General features: G+C 45.4%; 2 protein-coding genes and 1 pseudogene across 17 annotated transcripts in view; 1 reads left to right on the top strand and 2 right to left on the bottom strand.

Moving 5' to 3' along the window:
• Positions 1–3,121, bottom strand: part of LOC131512283 (small ribosomal subunit protein uS2-like) — a 66,180-nt pseudogene extending 63,059 nt beyond the window's left edge.
• A 124-nt stretch (positions 3,122–3,245) lies between these two features.
• Positions 3,246–15,844, top strand: TMEM41A (transmembrane protein 41A). Of its 2 annotated transcripts, none has more exons than XM_058730741.1 (5): positions 3,246–3,472; positions 4,981–5,134; positions 7,875–8,036; positions 8,647–8,785; positions 15,441–15,844. In XM_058730741.1, the coding sequence occupies exons 1-5, from the start codon at positions 3,354–3,356 to the stop codon at positions 15,539–15,541; spliced, it is 675 nt and encodes a 224-aa protein (XP_058586724.1). In that variant the 5' UTR covers positions 3,246–3,353; the 3' UTR covers positions 15,542–15,844. The 2 variants fall into 2 exon arrangements, with proteins under 2 accessions (XP_058586724.1, XP_058586723.1); XM_058730740.1 differs by lacking the exon at positions 15,441–15,844 and adding an exon at positions 10,184–10,520.
• Positions 11,493–22,731, bottom strand: part of MAP3K13 (mitogen-activated protein kinase kinase kinase 13) — a 174,641-nt gene continuing 163,402 nt past the window's right edge. For 13 of the 15 annotated variants that reach the window (XM_058730721.1, XM_058730722.1, XM_058730731.1 and 10 more), the window contains 4 exons: positions 22,318–22,388; positions 19,571–19,868; positions 18,343–18,440; positions 11,493–11,687 (listed from right to left, as the gene is read on the bottom strand). In XM_058730721.1, coding sequence (XP_058586704.1) covers positions 11,519–11,687; positions 18,343–18,440; positions 19,571–19,868; positions 22,318–22,388 — 636 coding nt within the window. In that variant the 3' untranslated portion in view covers positions 11,493–11,518. Of the gene's footprint in view, positions 11,688–14,725; positions 16,215–17,952; positions 18,441–19,570; positions 19,869–22,317; positions 22,389–22,731 lie in introns of those variants that run through there. The other 2 variants (XM_058730733.1, XM_058730734.1) reach the window with 2 other exon arrangements.

Genomic DNA, 22,731 nt, shown 5'->3' with positions numbered 1-22,731 from the left:
CCAATCCAAACAACTAATCATTTCTTCACTAGACCTGACCCACTAATTTAACAAACATTTGTTAAATGCCAATTTTAAGCCAAACACAGGGCTAAGAGTTGGGACAAAAGACAGATGAGACATTTATTTATAGAAATGTTTACTGTAGGGGCGCCTGGGTGGCTCAGTTGGTTAAGCGTACGACTTCGGCTCAGGTCATGATCTCGCGGTTTGTGAGTTTGAGCCCCATGTCGGGCTCTGTGCAGACAGCTCAGAGCCTGGAGCCTGCTTCAGATTCTGTGTCTCCCCTCTCTCTGCCCCTCTCATGCTCTGTCTCTCTCAATAATAAATAAACGTTAAAAATTTTTTTTAAAAATGTTTACTGTCTACTGGGGAGGTGAATAATGACATAGTATTTGCAATAATAGTAATATACTCACAGGGAACCCCCCACACAGAGAAAGAACAATCTGACTGTAGGAGCTGGATAAGGCTTTTCAGAGGGGGTGACAATTGTCCTGGGTGGTCATGAAAGAGTAGCAATTTTTCTGACAGAGATTGCCAGACAGAGGGAAGAGTGTCTTTAGAGACATGAACTAACATGGTGCATAAGCTCAGCTGGAATGGAGGGCTTGAGGGAAGAAAATGAGAATGAAATTGATAATTTCCCCACATTTTTAAAGTGGAAAATTTCCAACATATACAGAAATAGAATAAATGGCATAAAGATCTACCTGCATGTGCCCATGATCCAGTTTGAACAATTATCAATTCAATGGCCAATCTTGTTTCATTTACATCCCTACCCACTAAACTCCCATCCCATTGTTTTGATGCAAATCCCAGACATTGAATCATTTCATTCATAAATACCTCAGTAAAGCATTTCAGTAAAGCATACCCCCCTTTTTTTCCCTTTTTACAGATGTGTCGTAGTACAGATATACCCTATCAATGCGACTTGTTTGTTCGATGTTCATCCCTGATATGTCTATGGTGACTGCACTATATCAGGATATACAGACTTGGCTCCCTCTTTTAGGAAGCTACTTAGTGTTCCTTTTGTGACTATTTCACAATTAATGTCACTAGTCCCCAACTGATGGGCATTTAAGTTGTTCCCAACCTCTTAATAACAAAACAAAGCTGGGAGAATACCCTTGAACCCACACCTTTGTCTGCGGGCGTATCTGTAGGTTAAATTCCTGGACGTGGAATTGCTAGGACCTGGTACACTTCGAATTCTGACAGGCACTCCCTATTTGGCCGAAGAGGTGCTTTGAATGATATGGTGAGGGTGCTTACTCTCTGTTGTCTAGGCTTGTGGCATTTTGGGGTCCTCTCTGCCTCTTCTCCATGTAATCAGTCATATGTCCTACCAGCTCAGCTCCTCCTCGTGTGTCCATCCTCTTCCCTTCATTCCCACTGCTGTGGTCCTGGCTCAGCCTGCATCCTTTTTTTTAACCAGGACAGTTGCAACTACCAATTCAGAATGTATTTTAATCATCTGCCAGAGCAAATATCCAAAAACGGGAACTAAATCATTCCCATTGGTGTCTCACCATGTACCATATTGAAAAATCCACCTCCTGAGGCCGCTTCCCAGTGTTTTCCAGTTTGTCTCCAACTTCTCGCTCATTTCTCATACAGTTTAGGCTTCACAAAACTGGACTCTGGTGCCTTACTTGGGCCCCCAGCTCACCTTCTCCCTCCTTTCTCTGTTGTGGAAGTCCTGCTCATCTTTAAGGTACACTCAAACCATGCCTCCTCCATGAATCCACACAGTGTAGGACCACTAATTTTGGACCCAGGTTGACCTGGATTCTAATCCTAACACACAAACTGTCTCTTTTAACATCTGGAGTCCTCTGCTCATGAGAGGAATACGTTTTCATTTGTGAATAGGATTTCCAGCTTTGGGCTTATGAATGTCTTAATAGTTGAAGGCCTCAGAGATACATGTTTTCTAGGATACCTAAGACCCCTTTTTACTGTTCTTAAAATGATTACAGCTGCTACCCTTAAACCTCACTTAACAATGTCAAGAGCCTTATCAATAACAGAAAGTTATCCACATAAGGACCCTTCTAAATATAAAAACAAGAGCTGTGGTCATAGCCAAGGCTGCCATCTTCCTGAGGAATGTTCCAGAGATCAGTTTAGCTGATAATTTAGAATCATAGGTTCATGGCTTGAATCAGGCACAGCAGACCTAGAAATTATGATGAGAAATCTTACCAGAAACAACAAAATAAGCTGGCTCTGCCGCCGGAGCTATCAGAGACCAGTAAAGATCTTGAGATGCCCTAGCTCAGGTGGTCCTAGACAACAGTAATCAGGGCTCTCTTCTGGGGGGATGTCACTTAATCTGAGGCTCAGATTTTTCAGTTAAATAAAGACAGGGCGCCTGGATGGCTCAGTCAGTTACTGTCCGCCGCTTGGTTTCGGCTCAGGTCATGATCTCACAGTAACGGGTTCAAGCCCTGCATCTGGCTCTGTGCTGACAGCGCAGAGCCTGCTTGGGATTCTCTCTCTCCCTGTCTCTCTTTCTCTTTCTCTCTCTCTCTGCCCCTCCCCTGCTTGCTTTCTCTCTCTCTTAAAAAATTTTTTTGGGGCGCCTGGGTGGCGCAGTCGGTTAAGCGTCCGACTTCAGCCAGGTCACGATCTCGCAGTCCGTGAGTTCGAGCCCCGCGTCAGGCTCTGGGCTGATGGCTCGGAGCCTGGAGCCTGTTTCCGATTCTGTGTCTCCCTCTCTCTCTGCCCCTCCCCCGTTCATGCTCTGTCTCTCTCTGTCCCAAAAATAAATTAAAAACGTTGAAAAAAAAATTTTTTTTTAAAAATAAAGACAAAAATACCAACCTTGTGGGATAATGGGCATATAGTAGGCGCTGAATAAAAAGTAATTTTCATCATTTTGTGGTGACTATGACCCTCCCACCGCACTTGATTGGAGCACTGGCTGTATTTGCTTTGTATCACAGCTGGTTGTGGACAAGAGTATCTTGAGCACTAGACTGCAAGCCTGCTGTGGGCAGGGCGCGTGAATCACCCCTGATCTCCCAGAGCCTGGCAAAGAGCCTGCAAATAAGCAAAGAAAGAGTCAAAGGTAAACGTGTAAAAAGATGAGCGGATGGGAGGTCAGACGCACCCGTGGAGCTGCCCAAAGACAGCGTTCCTCTGGAATCTCGACCGGCAGGCACAACTTGCGCAGCGCAGGCCGGAGGCGGGGCCTGGATTCGGGGGCGGGGCTTGGTGCTGACCCCGCCCCGGTCCGTCCGTGAATACGCTCCGGAGGCATAGGCCAACGCGCAGCCTCGCCCGGCGCTGCCTGCAGGCTCTTCTGTGGCCCGGCGGGTCCGGTCGCCGGCTCCGAGATGCGCCCCCTGCTTGGCTTCCTGCTGGTCTTCGTCTGCTGCACCTTCGCCCTGTACTTGCTGTCGACGCGACTGCCCCGCGGGCGGACGCTGGGCCCGGACGAGGAGACTGGAGGCAGGTGTGTGGCGCGGGTGGCGAGGGCCGCTGTTCGGGTCCGAGGAAGGGAGACAGATACGAGGATGGGGTCTTCGAATCGGAGATTGGGTTCCAGGATCGGAGGCGTCGGGGGCCGGGGTTCAGGTCTGGGACTGGAGATCAGGGTCGGTGTCCTGGCCGCGTCTGTCCGGTCTCGGGCGGGCGGGGTGGATGGGAGTTGTGGTCCGCCCGGACTGAACCTGCGCTGTGCTGGTTGCGCGGAGTGCAGTTTGGGCGCGCTATCCGTGGCTTTGCACGCAGGGCGGTGATTTGCCGAGGGAAACGCGGCGCCTCATGCCGGCGGCACCGGTTCGCGCACCTCTGTCTGCGCCGTGGCATCACCACGGGAGCCGGGTGCCGATCGCCTTCCCGGCCCAGCTCTGACCCGCATTTTCAGCCGACCCTCGCCCTTGTGTGGTCCCGCAGCCTCATCTCTACGACCGCTTTCGGCCTCCCTCCGTCGTTCTTCCCACCCCATCTCACTTCCGTCAGCCCTGCCCTTGGGACTCTACGGCATTCGGTCTGCAGAAGTGTTGCAAGGACCCCTTTATTCACGAATTAATTATCGGAGCCGCCCCTCTTCCTGAATATCTCTACTTTCCCCCTTCTCATGACCATCTGGGTGGGGCTGGAGGCGGTGCAATTCCTACCGGGCTGGTTTGCCGTCAGTGTTGCATACTGTTCATAAAGTTTATGGAAATGTGCCTGCCACAGCATGGCGTTCACAAGAATGTTACTGATATTTGAATATGAGGGTAACTTTTCGGTTACCCTAGTTGGGAGGTTGGGAAGGCTCTGCTGTGGGTGTCAGACACACCAAGAGAAACATTCTGATGAGAACTAGGAGGGTGTGCTCATAATTGATCATTGATAGATTCAAGGGTTATTCTTATGTCAGAGGCAAGGTAGCCCTTACACTGTCACCCTTGTACAGGGTTCAGAATGCACTAAGGGCCAGATAAAGAGCGGGGTGAACAAGCAGCCTCTTTGAAAGGATTAGTTCAAGCTTGACATATTATCAAGAAGGTTATGTTTGTGGTGTGGGACAGATATACTTTCCAAGAGAATCTTTAATTGGCTTGTGAGTGACTGATAAAACAGTCTTTTACCTAGTAACTCAGGAGCAGTGTGAAGTTTTAATTGTCCTTGGCCTGAAGTTTGTGGGGGAGGGGGTGTTCCAGGAAGGGAAGGCAGTTTAGGACATTTAGTTCTTGCCTGAAAATTAATCCATTTGTCTCTTAAGAATAGATCATAAAACCTGAGAACTAAAAGGAAACTTAACACTCATTTTTTCTATAAGGAAACCGAGGCCCAGGGACTAGCCTGAGATCACACTACTGGACAGTAGCAGAGTTGAGATGTTAACCCAGGTCTCTTGCTTCCAAAAGCGGGGCTCTTATGTCTGTGTCTTTGGAAAGAGGACACAAAGGACTTTTCTAGGTGCTAGGCTGATCTGGTCTCATGTTTCCATCTGCTTTTCCAAATCCCCAGGTCACTGTGGTTCCCCTCAGACTTGGCCGAGCTGCGGGAACTTTCTGAGGTCCTTCGAGAGTACCGGAAGGAGCACCAGGCCTACGTGTTCCTGCTGTTCTGCAGTGCCTACCTCTACAAACAGGGCTTTGCCATCCCTGGCTCCAGCTTCCTGGTCAGTGCCTTGCCCTCCTTCTGTGTGTGCTAGAAAGCTACCTTCTGTCTTATTTATTTATTTATTTACTTTTATTTTGGAGAGAGAGAGAGCCTGTGCACAGGCAGGGGAGGGGCAGAAAGGAGGAGACACAAAATCAGAAGCATGCTCCAGGCTCTGAGCTGTCAGCACAGAGCCCATCGTGGGCTTGACCCCACAAACTGAGAGATCGTGACCTGATCTGGAGTCGGATGCTTATCCGACTGAGCCACCCAGTGCCCCCCCCCTTTTCCCAATATTTATTTATTTTTGAGAGCACAAGGTGGGGAGGGGCAGAGAGAGGGGGCCAGATGATCCAAAGCGGGCTCTGTGCTGACAGCAATGAACCTTATGTAGGGCTTGAACTTAAAAACCGTAAGATCATGACCTGAGCTGAAGTCAGATGCTCAACCGACTGAGCCACCCAGGTGCTCTGCCACCTTCTGTCTTTGCAGAGTCCGCCTCAGGCTGCAAATCATATGGTCCAGAGCTAGACTACTGTGGCAATGATTTGATGACAGCTTCCCAAGTGTCAGACACTTTCACAGTTGCCTCACTGACCTTAGTTAATTCTCCTAACAGCCTTATAACGTGGGCCTGATTATCACACTTTACAAATAAGGAAACAGGCAGTGAGAAGTAACTGTCCAAGTTGACAGTGAGGAGGGGCAGGGCTGGGGTCTGAACCCATGTCTGTCCAGCTCCAGAGTCTCAAATGCGCTGTTTTTGTTTCTAAGGCATTGATGGCTGTGTGCTGTCCTGGACACACACACACAATCTGAGCTGGCTCAGCTGTTCCTCCTCAGAGCTTCCATAATGTTCTGATTTTGGCACTGTTTTCTGTTATTTATTTTTTTTAAATCTGTTTTTTCCACCAGTCTTTGAGCTCTTGGCGAACCAGGCCTGTTCCTTACTCTCAGCTTTGTATTTCTTTGCCTGGTACAGGGAAGTGCCTTCACAAATGTTCCATGAACAAATGCAAGTTGTTCATGATGATGCTAGACTGGCGAGGCTGGAAGCTTCTCTGGTGTGGGGAGGAAAAGTTATTTGGAATTCCCAGGCGGCCCCCAGCACTCGGAGCCGCAGTGCTGGGCCTAGACATGTGCTCTAGTCGCGGGCTGCTTCTCATCCACCCCCACCTCAGATTCTACAGAAGAACCTTGCTGTGCTCCCTGCGGCGTTTTAAGCTGCTGCATGTAAATATGTGTATATTTTAGGGCTTGGGGTGGGTTTGAATCCCAGCTGTGTAACCATGAGCCAGCCCTTTAACTTCTGCAACCCCATTTCCTCATCTGGAGAACGGGGATACTCAAACCACCCCCTAGGACTGTTGCGTGGCAGAACTGAATGGAACGTGGTTATAGAGCAGCTGGCTCTGTGATGGTGCCTGGCATGCTTGGCCTTCAGCATTTGTTGAATGACTAAGAGACTGAGCAGGAAATCCCTGAAAGCTTCCTTCTGTCATGCTTCTTTCTCCTGCCCTGGCATGGAGCCTCCTCACCCCAGGCTCAGCTGGATGCACTTAAGCAATCTCTTTGTTGGAAACTGGAAGAAAAGCAAACATGTCCATGCCGAGAGAGACGGGGGAGGTGTGTGGTCCTGGAAGTCAGGGGCTGGCTTCTTGGGGTTGCCCCTGTACCTGCCCTCCCTCTTGAGCTGATCCCTCTTCAGGGCAAAGAGTCAGATGCTACCGGAGGGTGAATCCTGTCTCTGCCTAGTGTGAGCTTAGGCCTGATACTTAGTCTCTTATCCCCGTAGAATGGTGTAAGGATGGCAGATGACACAGGGTCATCATGAGGATTAAATAAGACATACAGTCAAGCACTTAACATACAGTAGGTGCTCATCAGACCCCCACCTTCTCACTTCTAACTTCCCCTTTTACTTTCTGTCTTGGATCCCATGTTGACAGGGTGATGTCTACTGGCCAAAGTGTGTTTAGGGCATACCGGTTCACTTTCCATTTTTGTTAATCTAAGACTTTGGTGAGTGTCAGCTAGAGCTCTCATCAACATGGAACCCCCAGTGTTGTGTACCACATAGATGTAATTCCAGCAAGAAGCAAAGAAGGAAGACATTTTATATAGCTTATGTGTTCTTATTGAAGGAGAGAATTCGTGGTTTGTGTTCATTTAAGATAGTTAAAATAACGTGTGAGTTCCATTTCTCCCTTCTTGGAGCACCAGTGTTTGCAGGACCTACTACAACCCAGGCAGCAGGCTGGGGGCTGTATACACTGTTATCCCATTTAATTATCACCTGCCTTCTGAATCTTCCCTGTTTGAAAGGTGAAGAGACCAAGGCCAAGGTTGGAGCTTCCAGCTCTTCCATCACTTTTTGTTCACACCTTTAAAATGGGAGTTGAGGGGGGGGCGCCGGGGTGGCTCAGTCGGTTGAATGTCCGACTTCGGCTCAGGTCGTGATCTCGCGGTCCATGAGGTCGAGCCCCGGGTCGGGCTCTGTGCTGACAGCTCAGAGCCTGGATCCTACTTCAGATTCTGTGTCTTCCTCCCTTTCTGCCTCTCCCCCACTCACACTGTGTCTCCCTCTCTCTCTCAAAAATAAATAAACATTAAAAAAATAATAAAATAAAATGGGAATTGGGTTTTGGTTGGGAAAATCACTAAAAGAGGAGGGAACCTATGACTCTTGGGCTCCAGTACAAGGTGGCTGGTCGCCACCAGATGTTCTAATGGCTGGGGGTTTTGTTTTGTTTTTGCAGAACATTTTAGCTGGTGCTTTGTTTGGACCATGGCTGGGGCTTCTGCTGTGTTGTGTGTTGACATCAGTGGGCGCCACATGCTGCTATCTGCTCTCTAGTATTTTTGGCAAACAGCTGGTGGTCTCCTACTTCCCTGATAAAGTATGCCTGCTGCAGAGGAAGGTAAGCGGAGGGGCCACAACTGAGTGCCGGGCCCTGGAGTGTCACCTCAGGGCCCTGCGGAGTTTCCCACTGTGCTCCTCCACCCTGCTTTGGAGCTCCCAGGGGTTCCTTTTGATGTGATCAAGAGTCACAGACCTGGGATCAAATTCCAGCCTCATCATTACCAGCTCTGTGATTTGGGGCAAGTTCCTGACTTCTTGGAACTTCAGGTACTTTCATTTAAAAAATGAGGAAAACATGGGGCGCCTGGGTGGCTCAGTCGGTTGAGCGTCCGACTTCGGCTCAGGTCATGATCTCGCGGTCTGTGAGTTCGAGCCCCTTGTCGGGCTCTGTGCTGACAACTTAGAGCCTGGAGCCTTCTTCGGATTCTGTGTCTCCTTCTCTCTCTGCCCCTCCCCTGCTCATGCTCTGTCTCTCTCTCTCTCTGTCAAAAATAAACATTAAAAAAAAAAAATTTAAAAGATGAGGAAAACAGTCTCTACTCTGGAGGGTTGTTGGACGATTCAGGAAGACAATATGTGAAGTATCTAGAAAAGTGCTTGGCACTAACAGATTGTCATGTCTAGAGATTCTTTCTGCTTCTTAATGACCTTGTCTTTTTTGGCTACAGGTGGAAGAGAACAGAAACAGCTTGTTTTTTTTCCTACTGTTTTTGAGACTTTTCCCCATGACACCAAACTGGTTCTTGAACCTCTCAGCTCCGATTCTGAACATCCCGATTGTGCATTTCTTCTTCTCTGTTCTGATCGGTAAGAAGCTGGTGGGTTAAGTCTGTGTCTTCAGCATGGTCATGTTGGGGGCCTGCCCTGGGTTATCAGCCACATGGGCATGTGCCTGGCTCTGGCCTCTGATTAAGATCTGCCTTGAAAAAAAGAGGTGGTGCTAGTGAAGTTCTTTGTTGCCTTTTGACAATTGTATGACCTTCAATAAGCTACTTACCCTCCATGAACCATTTGGCCAGATGAGGAGCTGGGACCAGAGCAGTGTTTCTCAAAGTCTGTGCCTTGGTTCGCCTTTGTCAGAGTGGTAGTGTGCTAACATCCTGTAAAATCAGTGACTGTTGTTTTCTCCACACTAGAAGTAAACCAACCCTACTTTAAGCCTAGGCAAGGATTGCCTCTCTTAAACCTACTTTAGAGCATGGAGGGGAAGACTATTCAGGGCTTCCAGGTGGAACATAACAAATCTGTGGTTGAACAACTGCTGTTGATAGGGAATTCTTGAGAGAAAGTAAGATCTTAAAGCAAAATTGACCACAGCTCATTCTGGTCATTTTGGCTTTCAAACAAAGTGCCTCAGTACCTCAGTTAGCAGCCTGTAATTACCTAGGTGGCAGAAGGCTTGGCAAGACTCTGGAGACCGGGGCTCCAGTCCCCCTTCTGACAAGGTGTGTGACCTTGAGTACTCTATGAACTTGAGGCATCTACTGTAGGGAAGGAACAGGTTGTTAGGGGGTCCCAAACCAGTCAGAGTTTCCGGGGTAGAGGTCAGGAGAAGCTATTAGAGTTTCCTGGGTTTTACTCCAGGCCCAGGTAACCAGAATCTCTGTGGGGAGCCCAAGAATGTGTTTTTAACAGCTTCCCCTGGGATTGTTATATAACCAGCCTGTCTGCTACCAGTCAGACTTTTGGGATCCAGTGGATTTGATGATCGCTTAGAGACAGTATAGAACATGAAAGTAGTACTATTTCTAAGAAACGTGTTTTTCTCTTAGCATGCTATAAATCTCATAATACTGGTACCTCTCATTACTTAGGCTGTTGGATGCTCAGAACCCAGTTTGGGGCACTTCTAGCAAATTGGTGAACCTTATACTTTTTGTACTAACTGTATCTCCTGATTAACTTATTCTTGACTTTTCTTTTTCCTATTAAACATTTTTTGTCTTATGGTAGTATATGTGTTTTTATAAATCATCTCAAGCCTGTTTGTTAAACAAGGCAGTTGTTTATGGGAAGTGAGGAAAGGAGGGGAAGGAGTAGAGAGGGAGGGAAAGAGGTAATGTGCTGAGGGGTCAGGAGTTAGGCAAAAAAAAAAAAAAAAAAAAATTCTGGAGTCTGGGTTGTGAATTCCTGGGGACATTTGTGAAGGGCTATTATTTTTTATTTTGCTGCCCCTAGTAACAGGCTCTTTCCCTTTTCTTCCAGGTTTGGTCCCATACAATTTTATCTGTGTGCAGACAGGCTCCATCCTGTCAACTCTGACCTCTCTGGATGCTCTTTTCTCCTGGGAAACGGTCTTCAAGCTTTTGGCCATTGCTCTGGTGGCCTTAGTTCCTGGAACCCTCATTAAAAAATTTAGTCAAAAGGACCTGCATTTGAATGAAATAAGCAACACTAATCATCTAAATAATAGAAAGGACACGTGATCTGGGTTTTTGGTTGCCATGTCCTTGGACTTTGTTGTTTATTTGTATAATGGGTGTGGTCCTGTGCAGCCCGTCATTGTTTTTTAATTACCCTCAACAGGTGATTTTGGACACTATATATCTGTGTGCAGTGTTTTTATAAAGGACGCTCTGTTCTAGAAGGTGAACTGTATCAGGTTCTCAAACCAGTCCTGGTTTAGCAGGGTACTCCGTGAAACGGATGGCCTTCTAGAAAATCCTATTTGTATTTTGTTGAAAAACAAGGAACTCAGGATGGTCTGTTGTATTTGTCTCTCAGCAAGCCCTGTGCTGCTTCAGGAGAGGATGCTGATTGTCCTTAATCCAGAGTGCCTCTTCTGCAAAGTGATAGGCTGTTGTGACAGGTGTTCTGTTAAATCCCTAGTGGATGTTACTGGTGTAAATGATGTGAACCCACATCACTGACATTACCTTTTATCCTGTTAGTCTCATGGAGAGTGTTTTCTTCTGTATTTTTTTTTTTTTTTTTTTTTTTTTTGCCAATGACCTACCTCTTCCATAAACCAAGGGGAACTAGCTGACAAACTGCATAGAACTTTCACATACAACTCAAATGCACAGTGATTTCTGTGATGCTTTGTGTTCAGATGCGCTGATGTTACCAAACATGTCAAATCTCTTGGTTGCGTGTTCTGACAATTCAGCTGATTGCAAATAGACTATTAAATATGAATGCAGCAAATTCTGCATGTTATGGGTATATTCTGGGGACATTCTTACCTGTCTGAATGGGGCAGGGCCCCTTGACTCACTGGAACCAAATGACCTGTCGGTACATTTTCTAATCTGTCCTTTCTGTGTGGGAATCCTGTCTCTGTCCTGCTAGGAGAATGGATTCAGTACACTCAGCTATCAGCCAGCATAGCCTCTGAATTTTTTTCATTTTGTCATTTGTCAAGAATAACTGAGGAATAATTCTATCTTATCTTTTAATCCAAGGGGGAGAACTTGGTTTTGGATTACTGTGTTGTGTTGTATTTTTAATGATCTGTAGCTGCTGCTGCTGCTTACAGCTGCAGTACTGAACTGGCACAGACCTGGGTTAATGCTTCCAAGTACAGCAGGACCTTGGCACCTACACTGACCATCTCTGGGATCCTGTACCGTACAGGACTAACTCGTCATTTCTTACCAGAACCGTTGCTGTTGGGCATCCTCTGCTGGGTTTTGATTTGGTGTGGCCAAGAATCTTGCCAAGGCTTTCCCTCAAGCCACGTGTTCTGCATGAATTCTTGAGAATACTCCTGTTCAGGAGGAAGAATGAATTCCTAAGCAGTGTTTTTTGGACAGGCTATGATCCAAAAAACACGACAAGGACTTCATTTTTAAAGGCATATTGCTTTAGAAGAAGCATGCTTACAGGAGCGGGGGTGAAGAGAAGGCTGTGTGAAATCTGTGGCTCTTTGTGTTCTGGAGGAGCAGGAGGCAAGGGGAAGCCAGTATGTTTTCTACACGACTGCAAGTGTGTGCCCTTTATCAAGATCCTTATGTTTGTCTCTCTCCCTCTTGCCTCGTGATTTTGCTACACTGTGCCTTACCAGTTGTGAGTTTACAGGCAAAGCAATTTCCCAAATAAATGGATATAAACGTTCTGTATGGGGTGTGTTGTACATGTTGCTCACGTTCAGTTCCCCTTGCCAGCAGGAATCAGGATTGGCTGAAAAACAATCCAAAATGGTGTTTTAGCATCACTCTCAGGAGGCTTCTTACCAGTATGATTCCTTAGAAGCCAGATTTTCATTTTCACCTTTTCCTTCTCTACACTTACTTTATAGTGGAGTCACTAATGAAGAGTAGCTACAAGATGGGCAGCAGGAAGGCCATGGGAAAGAAGAAGGGCACGTGTCCACCATCAAGAGGAAACTATTAAGAGAGGGATGGTTGTCCCCTTCTTCTGTAGGTGTGTCTGAAACCACAGCCACAGAAACCTTCTCCACACCTGGCTTTCCTGGCTGCAGGCCACCCTGCATGTGAAGTTTTCCTTTCCTTACAGCTCTGACAAGTGCTGAGACCTGTGAAGGCAGCTTTCGGGACACAAACAGAACCTGAGGAAAAGACACAACCAGAAAGGAGTGAAGCACGCTTTTTGTTTAATTCCATGCATTGGTTTGCTTCGATAGTCGCTCTTGTTCCCATCAGTGTACAATTATTCAGTACAAATGGAGCTGGCATCAGAAACCACAGGGAGCAGGGGACTGACGGTACTGGAGGTCCAGGGAGACAGATGAGGAAGCTCATTTTGAGACTTAACCCCAAAAAAGAATTTGCTCCAAGTTGATAGGAACTCAAATTATTGCAATAAAGAATCAGAGTGGGTCTTCCCACTTCCAGAGTCTGAGAAGAGGGCACTGGAGGTGGAAAGCCACTCAGATGATACGGTCAATAAGGGATATCTTCTTGGGGCACCTTGGTGGCTCAGTTAAGCATCTGACTCTGGGCTTTGGCTCAGGTCATGATCTCACAGTTCCTGAGTTTGAGCCCCATATTGGGCTCTGTGCTGACAGTGTGGAGCCTGCTTGGGATTTTCTCCCTCTGTCTCTCCTTCTCTGCCCCTCCCCTGTTCTGTCAAAATAAATAAGGTTAAAAAAAAAATTGTGAAAAAAAAAAAAAGGCTATCTTCCTAAGAGCTTGCACATTCTGGCTGCAGGGTCCCTCTGTGTATGACCATTGGAGGACCCCGTCTGTCAGGTCACTGGGCAACAGCCTGGGGCCAGGAGGCAGCATTCCCGAGTGTGGTGAAGTGGCTCCAGAGAGTAAGCCTGGGGGTCGGGGGTCTGCCGAAAGTTTTCTTACGGTGGCCTTGCATCTGCCTAGGGGCTTGTCTCTACGAAATCCTGCCATCATGTTCTGGTCATGTGACAAGTTAACAAAAGCTTTAGTCCAACTCCTTTGGCGTAACCCTGTTTTTCAGAGCAGTGCTTTCAGAGCTCCCCTCTTGTGCCACCTGTCCCTGAGAAATGCTCCAGGTTCCAGAAGGCTCTTCCACTTGGCAACCTACTTCATTCCAGTTTGAATAGGCTCTTGCAGTACTGGCTGGAACATGCAAACAGACTAATGTAATTCTTACGTGCTAGTCTGTGAGGTTGGTAACATTGGTGATATGAGTATAGTAAGTAGGACATTTATTCTATGAAATCAGCAAAGAAGAAAAATCTTGCTGCCTGGAAAGGCACTAAATTCATACTGACAGTACAAGTCAAAGTCTTAAGAATATCACACTGTTTTGATACATTAGCCTCACAGAGTCTAAGAAAGAAGCAGGTAACTGGGACCTAACTTTAGCTTTCTGTTTATAGAAGGGGAGGGAGGAACATGCCTATTTAACACAATGAAATGACGTAAATGAAGAGACACTTTGGAATTCAATCCATCAGTAACTGGAAATTATTCAGTTGGAATTGTAGTCCAAAAGGGCGGTGGGTGGAAGCAAGTGGCCCTTTTCCTGCCAGTGGTGCTGACCTCCACAGCCACAGGGTGGGCTCCAAAAGGAGAACACTGGTGTGGTCCTGTCATTCTCCCTTCAGGGCTAACTCAAGATCTCAAACCACCTTGAGAAAATTGTGAGGTTCGAGTTGGGATGCTGAAATAGATGTCCCCTTTTCCAATCAAGCTGTCATTGTTTCTCCAAGTGCTGTGTTATGAGAGGTTCTGAGGCTGTGTCCGGGCTGGGCGGGAACGAATATGGCGATCAAGAAATAACATCAGTCTTGGGTGTTAGGGTGGAGGTGGTAGGTGGCAGTATGTGATAGTATATTGGCTTCTGGTTTCGTGGAAAAACAAAACAGCAAACTGTACTGCAGAGCAAGGCAGGAATCCCTTGTATTCCAAGTATGTTCTATTCTAGAGAATTCGGTTCCAGGAAGTTCAAGTAGGAACATTTTACGAAAAGGGGGAACACTTGAGACAAAAAGGCATGGGGATAAAAAAGTAAATTAGGTGATCAGTGAGGATGCATTCACACGGAAAGGATGTGTCAGGGCTTCACAGTAGGGGAGGGCATTTAAAATTGGGTTGGTACCAGGAAAATTCCAAATCATCGTATCTATTACTTAGGGTAAGAGGGAAATTTAGCACAATGAGGCCCTGAAATATATGTCCAGTACCTAGTACGTCCTACAAAAAATCCTTAATTCTAGAAGGATGGTTTGTTGATACTAAAGTTTTAAATATCTGAACTTCAAGTAGGCTGTACCAAATCTTTTTTGAGTAGGAGCTCCCCCAATCTTGCAAACAGGTCTAAACTTCAGTGGCGGTAAGGTCTATTACGATTTCAAAGTGAATGTTGGCTTCTCAGTCCCTCTGCAAAGCAATTTTAATAGGAATTGTTACCAGAGGACATGATCTAGAAATAGATGAAAATCAGAACCAATGTTCATCTGCAACACAAATTAAAACTCGTTATCTTGCAGTCAGTCAAAAACAGATGCTAAATGAATGTGGACACTGATCCCAAGGGGGTTAAGCTTTCCATCAACAATGAAGCTTGAAATCACAGTCTTTTGAGGTTCCTTAAAGCATTGTGGCACAGTCCTCAGGACTGAAGGATCAGCTCTTCAATTTCCTGAGCTCTTAGATTCAGCACTCTTCAGAGGATGTGGAGCTGTTCTCCAAGAAACACACACGGATTCAAAATTGTCCTGGTTAGCTCAAGGCAGGCAGTGAAGGGCAAGGCTGGGATAGAGAAGGCATTTCTCTTTTTAACCTAGACTTTTCTGAAGCCTCTCGTCACTTCTACTAAAAATAAATAAATAAATAAAAGGGTTCAATGTGGAGCTTTATTCAACTCTCAACAATACAGTGAATGACTCATGATTCAACACTGTCTACTACCCTAACATGCTTATAACAGTTAACCCAGATAGGTATATGGCATTATCATATTTGGGAATTCAAAAAACATCAAAGTTATGAGGTATCAGGTGTGGGTTTTCGAGGAAGACCATCACTGAAAGATGTAAGACAGAAGCCGACCCTCCTGTTTCCTTTTGCCACTACAGGTGGGCAAGAACTGGACGAGCTAAAGTGTGTTTTATGGTGGAGAGAAAGGGGACATAGACTTGTTCCCAGAAGAAATGAACCAGAGAGATTCATAGTTTAGTGTGGTCTGAAGTCTCAAGAGATGAACTCTCAGTTCCCAGAAGAAATGAACCAGAGAGATTCACAGTTGAGTGTGGTCTGAAGTCCAAGGATGGAAAATATGGCCTTTTAAGGTACTTTTCCGGCCCGATCACCCTCTGAGTAGGCCTCCTTCTAGAATGCCTCTAGTCTTATTACGGGATGACATCATAGCTAGGCATTTTATGTCAATGTCACGATATACATATTCTTTTTGTTTGCTTGTTTCTTTTTATGTTTCCCTGCTACTCCCAGCCAGGAGAAATAAAAAGTTGGTACTATGGGACCTGGAAAGAAGGAGATGACAAACTGTGCTGCCCGCTCTTGAATCTGCCTAACCCATGGGCCCCGGGCAGCAACTCCCAGGTCGGCTCCTCCCAGGGGACTAAATAATTCTCTTTTTGCCTCTAATGTAGTCCCATGATTTTATTTCTTAAGAAACTTGAGAAAGTTTACAGCTTTTGAAGTATCTGTCCATCCACTCAGTCATCTGCCCACCCGGGAGCTTTCAGGATCAAGTCAAAGCCACAGTGCATCCAACTGGCCTCCAGGGCAGAACCCGCATCCTCAGATGATTGTTGTTGCACACAGAAAATGAGGGAATACAACTAAGATGAATACCAGGGAGCTCCCAAATGGCAGTTCCATTTTCATTCCTTCATAAAAATCATAAAAACCCATAATTATTCATGGTTAGCAATAAACACAATCATTGTGCTACACTGTAAAGCCACACCTTCTGATCGACAGAAAATGAGAATGATAATTATTATAAAACAAAATAACAGTGATAATAATGCCATAACTTAAGATCTTTCATGTAGTCCAGCTACAGAATTTATACAAAATGGAATAATTTAATGCAAACAATACTGCTCTCTGTATAAGTTAAACATTTTCCTTCATCTTACCTAAGAGCTATAAATTATAGACACTAAATTTTAAATCAACGACTCAACATAAAGTGTAAACACATGGAGGGATCAGACAAGCAAAGGAAGTGCTCTAAATTCCCTCCACCTTTCCTTTTTGGCTGATGCAATCGGCGACCCCCAGCGGAGGGCAACGTTTTCATCTTTGTTGGAAATAGTTTAATACCTGTAATGTGTAAGTCTTTCCTAATGTCCAACGTGATGCAGTGTCAAAGAGTCAAGCCATGTTCTTCAGGTCTTGAGCCTAGAGAGGTTGTTTGACAGTAACCTATCTTGGAGACAGAGATGGAAACTAGGCCAACACCCGTTTTTATATAAAATTCTAGATAAAAATTTCCTTGAAGCTGAGGCATGATGAAATTCCTTGGGATGCTTTTCAAAGACCGTGACCCCAGAGACAAGCCAGGACCTCATGTCTTGGACAATGTAAAATCTCTCTAATTGCTGCTCAGCATCAGTTATTCTTTCTATAAATTTCCAGATTCAATTATTCCAACTGCATTGATCCAAAGTGCAGTAAAATACACTTTACCAGTTGCATTTAACAAAAATGCTACTGTAATGTGGGAGGGGTTGACTTTTACAAGTTGCTTATGCTGCCTTTATCCTGATAGTGGTAGCCAGGCACTAAAGCTTCCCAGATAGAATGAGTTAATGAATAAAAACAAGGGGGTGGTTCGGGATTGGACTTTGGACAGACTCACACACACGCTAGCTGCCTTCAAAGTCTGTTCTGTTTGAATCAATATGACTCTAGTAGACAAGTAACCTGGTTCCACAGAGGGGTGATCTGATCTTCTTCACGTAGCTGAACTGAGATATTGTGAGAACGCACTCACAAATTCCACATTTGCTTTTCTAATACTGTTGTAAATTTCCTTTTTCTCTTTTTGGCACCCCCTGCCTTTTTTCCTAAAGGAAGTGGTCAACAGGTAGAAAGGAAATAGGCTATAAGAAAATGGCACTTGAGTCTGAAAAATCAACACATTGGTCAAGGTAACACATTTGTCAAGGTAATGACAATGATAGCATTAAAAAGGGAAGCATTTGTCAAAGACAAGGCTTGATGCTATCTGTAAGTCTCACTACCAAATGCTGCTTCAAGTTCTTAAAATGAAATCAGCTTCCAGATGTGTAGTTGTCTTTTTTCCTCCTAGAGGAAGCACATGCCCTCAAGGACCTTGGGTGCAAGTATCTGGTCATCAGTCTCTTCTAGATCATTTCCATCACCCATGTGGGCAAGCTGGTTGAACTTAATGTGGTCTGTTCACAAGTTACCTGGAATTGCTTTTCTTTGTTTTCTAAAATAATCAGTATGTCTTGCTCTGGCTCTTCTTCGTCTCTTATGGTCAAAAGAACTGGTCCCAATTGTTCAAGTAGCAATAATATCTCCTGGCCCCACAAATTCCCAACGATGTTGCTCCTAAATTCCACTTCTTTCTTTCTTTTCTTTCTTCCTTTATCTCTCTCTCTCTCTCTCTCTCTTTTTGCAAGAAATTATTGTGTCTGTCTCTATATCATATATAGTTCACTCTTTACAGTACAAAGTGTTAAAATGTCAAACAAAAATAAATATCAATGTTACAGTAGCTAGAATATTCAATAAAATAGATCCCTGCCATTCTTGATTGAAATGTTCAGTGAGACTTAATTTCATTTGGATATTTTTTTCCAAGAGATTTGCGAAGTCTCATGTTCCTGTTATTGCAGCTCATTTCTAGGGGTAAGAAAGAGGGGGCAGCTCTCTTCCCAGACGAAAAAGCAGGGAGAGAGTGGGAAGAGTCTGGGGGTGGGATGGATCTGAAATGCCAGTATAGTCATGAGATCTTCAGGATGGGTTTTCTTTCATTACCAAGTAGCAGAGTTGTAGTGTTTATTGGTCCTGACTGTGGCATCAGAACACTCTCCATCTGAAGAGTCACAGTCCGATTCTTCAAACTGCATAGGATTCTGCAAAGTCGAGACAAAAGAAAACCTTAATTTGTTTGGGAAATCACTTAGTAAACATGTATGGAACACTTCCCAGAGGACAGGCACTGTGCTGGGTTGCTGGCTATGATACATGAGACCAGGTCCTGTCCTTGCAGGGCTTCTGGAGAGAGAAGACATATAAACATGACATGGCCTTATATGTGGAATTTAAGAAACAAAACAGATGAACAAGGGGAAGGGAAGGAAAAATAAAATAAGATAAAAACAGAGAGGGAGGCAAACCATAAGAGGCTCTTAACGACAGAGAGCAAACTGAGGGTTGCTGGAGGGAGGTGGGTGGGGGATGGGTCAAATGGGTGATGGGCTCTAAGGAGGGCACTTGTTGGGATGAGCACTGGGTGTTGTATGTAAGAGATGAACCACTGAATTCTACTCCTGAAGCCAATACTACACTACTATACTATATGTTAACTAACTGGAATTTAAGGAAAATCTTGGAAGAAAAAAAATGATGATGTCGATGATGATAGCAATTATAGCAATACCACCTCAGCCCCATTTACATAGTGTTCACTATGTGCCAGGCACTGCTGTATGTGGTTTTCATCTAGGGAATTCATTTAATCCTCACAAGCACCCTAGGAGATAAGTGCTGTTAATCACTCCCACTTTACGGATGAGGAAACTGACCTACAGGGAGGTTAGTAGCTTGCCCAATGCTGCGGTCAGTCAGTAGAGAACTCAGGCTGGGACTGGCATCTAGGCAGTCAGATTCCACGTGTAAACTTACAACCACTCTGCTATCCTGCCTTCAAAGGCAGCACTGGACAGGCATTGAAGTGTTCCCTGTGCTATGAGAGCATCATCCAGGGGACATGGAGAGGGGAGGCTCATACCCGTAACCACAAGGGAGATGGGGTCAGGAGAAGGAGATGTTTGAGTTAAATCTTAGAAGAAAGGATGCCCGAGCAGTTTGATGTTTGTGCCTCATTTAGGAGAACTGCCTTTATTTCAGGGAGCTCTGTGGATCTCTGCACTTCTACTTACTTCCAGGAGGCAGTTGTTTTATCTTATACCCTAAATGACTTGAGTATGCTCTAAACCCAAAGAGCTACAGTGATCAGAGGAGAAGGGAGGAGAAGCCCCACCTCGTAGCCACGTTCCTCCGCACACAGCTTGCCCAGAGACATCTGCGTCTTCACGCGGCGCACGGCGCACTCCTTGTCAGAGAGCCCATCTGAATGCGAGGATATCTCAATGGGGATCTCTGGCGTCTGGGACAGCAGATCATCTAGCTTCTCCGCCAGGCGGTCTTCCAGTTTATCCGCTAACTCATCAGGACTGTTGGAGTGGTCGCTGGTATTTCCCTCCTCTCCATCAGACACAGAGAAATTCTCAGAGCTAAAGGTTGAATACGACTGGCAGCTGCTGATACAGCGATGGGGCCTAGAACCACAAAAAACCAGAGGACCTTAATCACAGGAACAGCTACTGTTCTTAGACCATAGCCTTGGTGAGAGGTTTTCTAGGTTTCTCCCTGCCCCCGAGGGAGACTCAAAACTCCAGGTGGATAGACACTATTAAATTTTATAAGACCAGTGCTCTAACCCCTGAGCTATGGAGCCAACACTATTAAATTTTAAAGCAAACGAGAAGGAAATTTGCATTTTCTGTTCATTTGGTTTGTATGTTTATGTGGCTAAACAGTACACTCCACTGTTGATGGCTACTACTGGTCTTTGAGAAACTCAGCAGCTCTGATCACAGTTGTGTACACGCATGCATGGTATGGAAAAGTTCAAACTGAAATTCAGCTGCTTATACACAGACCTCCCAGATTCTTACAGGTAAACGAGTCTTGAGAGATTCTTTGGTCTAACTCATTTCTCAGGCCATAACACTGGAGCCAGACAAGGAAAGTGAATTGTTCCAGGCCACACCATCAGAGAAGGCAGAGCTGCAGCTTGGGCCGGGTCTACGCATACCCTGCTCAGTGTCATCCTCTACCAGCTGCATTTCCCACTGGGCATGGCGGCTGTGGAAGGCCACGTGTGTCCGTCCTGTCAGCCAACCCCCAGTGCAGATGAGCTTGGAAGGAACGTTCCCTCTGCAGCTATGGCCACTGCCTAGTCAGCTAATGACTGATTCCTGTTAACATGTGGGTTTAGCTCAGATGAGGCAAAATCTGCAGGGGGCGGGGAGCAGAGGGAGAATTTGCAAAAGTTCTTCAGTTTTTCCCCATTGTTTATAAGTAACCTAGCAAATAAGAATGCTGTTAGTTCACTTTGGTTTCAAAAGAAAACAAATAATAAAAAGAAGACTGACTTTTTCCTCTGTCATTGTCAGATCTTTCTGTATCTCTTAGTACAAAGTGATTTTGATGGCATACGATCTGAGCCTCGCCAATGACAAGGTCAGGTGATAGGCTGCAAGGCTGGGGGGATCAAGGACACCTGAAAAGAGCCTGTGGGAGAAGGAAATTAAAGTAGGACTTACACAACATCTCAAGGCTAGGAATCCAGAAAAGACATAGGGAGCAAAATGTTATAAAAAGGAAAACCATGCAGTAAAAACATACATATAATTTGCATCATGGCCAACAAGAAAGGCGGGAAGCCATTAGGTGGGCTGAGTGTATGGTGTGTCATGGGAACAAAGCTGGGAGTCACGTAATTGTGATGTCGGTAGAGTGAGTTCAGAGAACGAAAAGACATTTTACTCAGATTCAATCTCACTGCATAGGAGAAACCAAGGAGGCAATAAGGCAGCAATAGCAATGTGGCAGGAATAGCTCAGGGGATGAGAACAGATTTCAATTCTTTGTACAGCGTTGGGACCCAGAATACAATTTACCAAAGGAATCCCTTGGTTTGCAGAGAATTCCTGTTTCTGGGCAGGTACACAAACCTTTCTGGCAGATTCTTAGAGCCATATTCTTCAAGAACAGAATGCCTAATTGCAGAAAAGGCTTTCTTGGAGGAATACTACCTTCCCCACTCCTACATAAGGGCAGCTCTTTTCTAGAAGTAGGGGGATGTAGTACTTCTTTAATTTACAATGACTATTTCTGGCTAAGCACGAAGCTATTTTTAAGGCTGGGTTGAAGGAGGACTCAACCTAATTAATTATACTTAACTTGAGGCATAAAATCCAAGGCATGGAGAGTGCTATGGACTGAACTGTGTTCCCTCCCACCTCCACCCAATTCGTATATTGAAGCCCTACCCCAGTGTGACTGAATCTGGAGATCTGGAGATAGGCTCCTAGGAGATAATTAAGGTTAAATGAGATCATAAGTGCAGGTCCAAAATCCCACGGGACTGTGATCTTATAAGAGGAAGATATTTTCCCTTCCCTTCATTCCCTTCTCCACCTTCTCTGTCCCATACTCCCCCACCTCAACCCTGTAAGGACACAGCAAGAAGGCTGCTGTCTGCAAGCTAGGAAGAGAGTCCTCACCAGGAACCTTGATCTGGGACTTCCCAGCCTCCAGAACCGTGAAAAATAAATTCCCATTGTTTAAGCCACCCAGCCTGTGGTATTTTGTTATAGCAGCCCAAGAGACTAATAAAAGGAGGTACACCAGAAACCAATGATATTATCCACAAAACAGCATGGCCATCTCTCATAAAATTCCCACTACATTCTCAAATGCACATTGAATCCATATTTATACTCCTTATCTTGAAGTTCCTAGGAAATGAATTCTGATGAACTAGTATCTGCTGTGCATAGCCAGCCGCCAAAATGTGGCAATGGGAAAGGAAGAATTGTGAGTTCAAATCTCCCTACAAGGTGGTTGTTCGAAGGTGATCTGTGACTGAACAGGAGGTATGGCAAACTCAGGATTTTCCCCATTACAATGAAAGCAGTCACAGGTGTTTATTGGTTTTACCTCTGTCTTCGTGGAAATTCAACTTCACTATCTACTTCCCCTTCTTCTTCTTCTGAGGAGTCATCTCCACTCTGAGGAGAACAAGGGGAGAGTTTTACCTCAATCTGTCTCTGTCTCTCTCTCTCTCTCTCTCTCTCTCATACACACATACACACACACACTCCATATAAAAGATTTAATTATAATAAAAAGGCATTGAATAGTAGTTTGCTGAATGTCATCTTTAAACATATATAAACATATATTTATTCATTCAGCAACTTTTCCTCAGTGTCCATGATGACTGGGTCTGTGCTCTTTGCTGGAAGACACACAGACCTGAGTAAATGTGAGCCTTGCCCTCGGGTAGGTGAGGACTCCATGAGACGGTCCAAGGTGAGCGATGAGGAGGGGAAACTAGAGACAAGGTCTGGA

The sequence above is a fragment of the Neofelis nebulosa genome, chromosome 5 (genome assembly GCF_028018385.1).
Source record: "Neofelis nebulosa isolate mNeoNeb1 chromosome 5, mNeoNeb1.pri, whole genome shotgun sequence".
Lineage (NCBI taxonomy): Eukaryota > Metazoa > Chordata > Mammalia > Carnivora > Felidae > Neofelis > Neofelis nebulosa.
This window is presented reverse-complemented; position numbering and strand designations above follow the sequence as displayed.

Excerpts from the sequence above, each read along its gene's own strand:
- TMEM41A (XM_058730740.1), top strand. The coding sequence starts at position 3,354 with ATGCGCCCCCTGCTTGGCTTCCTGCTGGTCTTCGTCTGCTGCACCTTC. Across the intron at positions 5,135-7,874 it reads TCCCTGGCTCCAGCTTCCTG|AACATTTTAGCTGGTGCTTT; the intron begins GTCAGTGCCTTG and ends TTGTTTTTGCAG. Across the intron at positions 8,037-8,646 it reads TATGCCTGCTGCAGAGGAAG|GTGGAAGAGAACAGAAACAG; the intron begins GTAAGCGGAGGG and ends TTTTGGCTACAG.